The sequence below is a fragment of the Nicotiana tabacum genome, chromosome 2 (assembly GCF_000715075.1).
Source record: "Nicotiana tabacum cultivar K326 chromosome 2, ASM71507v2, whole genome shotgun sequence".
NCBI lineage: Eukaryota > Viridiplantae > Streptophyta > Magnoliopsida > Solanales > Solanaceae > Nicotiana > Nicotiana tabacum.
This window is the reverse complement of record NC_134081.1, coordinates 72,835,653-72,837,743: the sequence shown is the minus strand read 5'-3', so window position 1 is coordinate 72,837,743 and position 2,091 is coordinate 72,835,653. Positions and strand designations below refer to the sequence as shown.

The 2,091-nt window shown below is 44.2% G+C and overlaps 1 protein-coding gene across 1 annotated transcript; it reads left to right on the top strand.

Annotated features, from left to right (window-relative positions):
- Positions 1–481: 481 nt before the first annotated feature.
- On the top strand, positions 482–1,738 carry LOC142166904 (uncharacterized). The gene is made up of 3 exons (XM_075226688.1): positions 482–611; positions 861–1,097; positions 1,443–1,738. Exons 1-3 carry the CDS (start codon positions 482–484, stop codon positions 1,736–1,738), a joined length of 663 nt encoding a protein of 220 aa, XP_075082789.1.
- Positions 1,739–2,091: the final 353 nt, after the last annotated feature.

The window sequence follows — 2,091 nt, the reverse complement described above, 5'->3', positions numbered from 1 at the left end:
ACCGCTCCACCGTCTCCGGCGACGGTACTAGGTTCTACGTTCTTGTTTGGTTACATTTTGTTTTCGCTAATACTCTGTGAAAATATTTTTTTCTATTCATAGTGTACTCTTTATTAGTTGTTGTTCTCTAAATTGTGGTTTATTTGTTTAGATTTCTTGTTTTTGCTTTTGGGCCTATTAGCATCATTTAGGGTATTTAGTTTCGCATATCTTGCTGCTATTATACTTTCTAGTACATTAGTTTTTCTCCGCTTATGTGCCTATTAAGTTTCGAATTGTATTCTCGATATCTTACTTCGGCGTTGCTTCTGTGATAGTTCCTGCTTGGTGTGTCTTGTTTATAGTGGTTGTACTGTATGATGGTACGGTAAGGTCATGTCCACGGAGAGGGGGAGGGCTCTCAGGGGGTAGGAGAGTGGGAGGTAAGGGTGGTAAGGGTTCTTCCAGGATGAGAGTTGAGTCTTGGAACATAGGAACCTTGATGGGGAAGTCTATAGAGTTTGCGAGGATTATCCATAAAAGGAATATAAACATAGCTTATCTCCAAGAGACTAGATGGGTGGGAGATAAGGCACGGGATGTAGATGAGTTTAAACTATGGTACTCTGGACGTAAGGGGGGGGGGTAAGAAAGTGGTAGGTATTTTGGTCGATAGGGATCTCTAGGAGCTAGTAGTGGAGGTTAATAGGGTGAGCGATAGGTTGATGAGTATTAAGCTAGTTGTTGGGTTTTTTTTTACTTTAAATGTGATTAGTGCGTATGCTCTCCAAGCGGGCTTGGAGGAGGAGGTCAAAGGCGCTTCTAGGAGGATTTGGACGAGGTTGTGCGTGGTATCCCTTACACTAAAAAACTTTTCATAGGAAGAGATTTCAATGACCACATTGGGGCATTGTCTGGGGGTTATGGTGACGTGCATGGAGGCTTTGGTTTTGGAGTTAGGAATGGAGGAGGAACATCACTGTTGAATTTTGCAAAAGCGTTTGATTTGGTGATAGCTAACTCAAATTTTCCGAAGGAGGATGAGTATTTGGTCACTTTTCAAAGTTTGACTGCCAGGACCCATATTGACTTTCTACTCTTTAGAAAATCTGATAAAGGTCTGTGCGCAGACTGCAAGATCATCCCGAGTGAGAATAACATGACCCAACATAGGCTCTTGGTCATAGATTTAGAGATTATGAGGAAGAGAAGTTAAAGAGTTGTGTATGGTCTACCTAGGATCAAATGGGGAGTGTTGACTAAAGATAGAGCCTAGGAGTTGGGGGATAAGTTGCTGGTCATGGGAGCATGGAGGAGAAATGGGGATGCGAGTGGTATGTGGACCGCGATTGTGAATTGCATTAGGGAGGCTGCTAGAGAGGTATTGGGGGTCTCGAAGGGCCCCTCTGGTGGTCGCAAAAGGGATTAGTGGTGGGCTACTGAGGTCCAAGTTAAAGTGGAAGTCAAGAAAGAGGCCTATTTGAAGCGTTTTGAGAGCGTGGACGACAAGGAGAAGAGGAAGACCACGGTGCTGTATAAGGTGGCTAAGAAGGAAGCGAAGTTGGCAGTTACCGCGACTAAGACTGCCGCGTTTGAACTCTTTTATGAAGAACTTAAAGGCAAAAGAGGAGATAAGAAATTGTACAGGCTAGCCAGGGTGCGAGAAAGGAAGGCTCGTGACCTGAATCAAGTGAAGTGCATCAAGGACGAGGATGGTAGAGTGTTGTTGGATGATGCACTTATTCGACAGAGATGGTAGACTTACTTGCATAAACTCTTGAATGAAGAGGGGGATAGGAACATTATGGTGGGTGGCTTTGAACACTCCGATAGTCATCGGGACTTTGGGTATTGCAGACGCATAAGAGACGAGGAGGTAGAAGGGGCTATGCGTAAGATAAGCAGGGGACGAGCGACCGGACCAGAAGAAATACCGATTGAGTTTTAGAAGTGTGTGGGTAGCGCGGGCTTGGAGTGGTTCACTAGGTTATTAAATGTCATTTTTAGGACGAAGAGGATGCCCGAGGAATGGAGATGGAGTACGATGATCCCGTTGTATAAGAACAAAGGTAATATATAAAATTGCAACAACTATCGGGGTATCAAGTATAC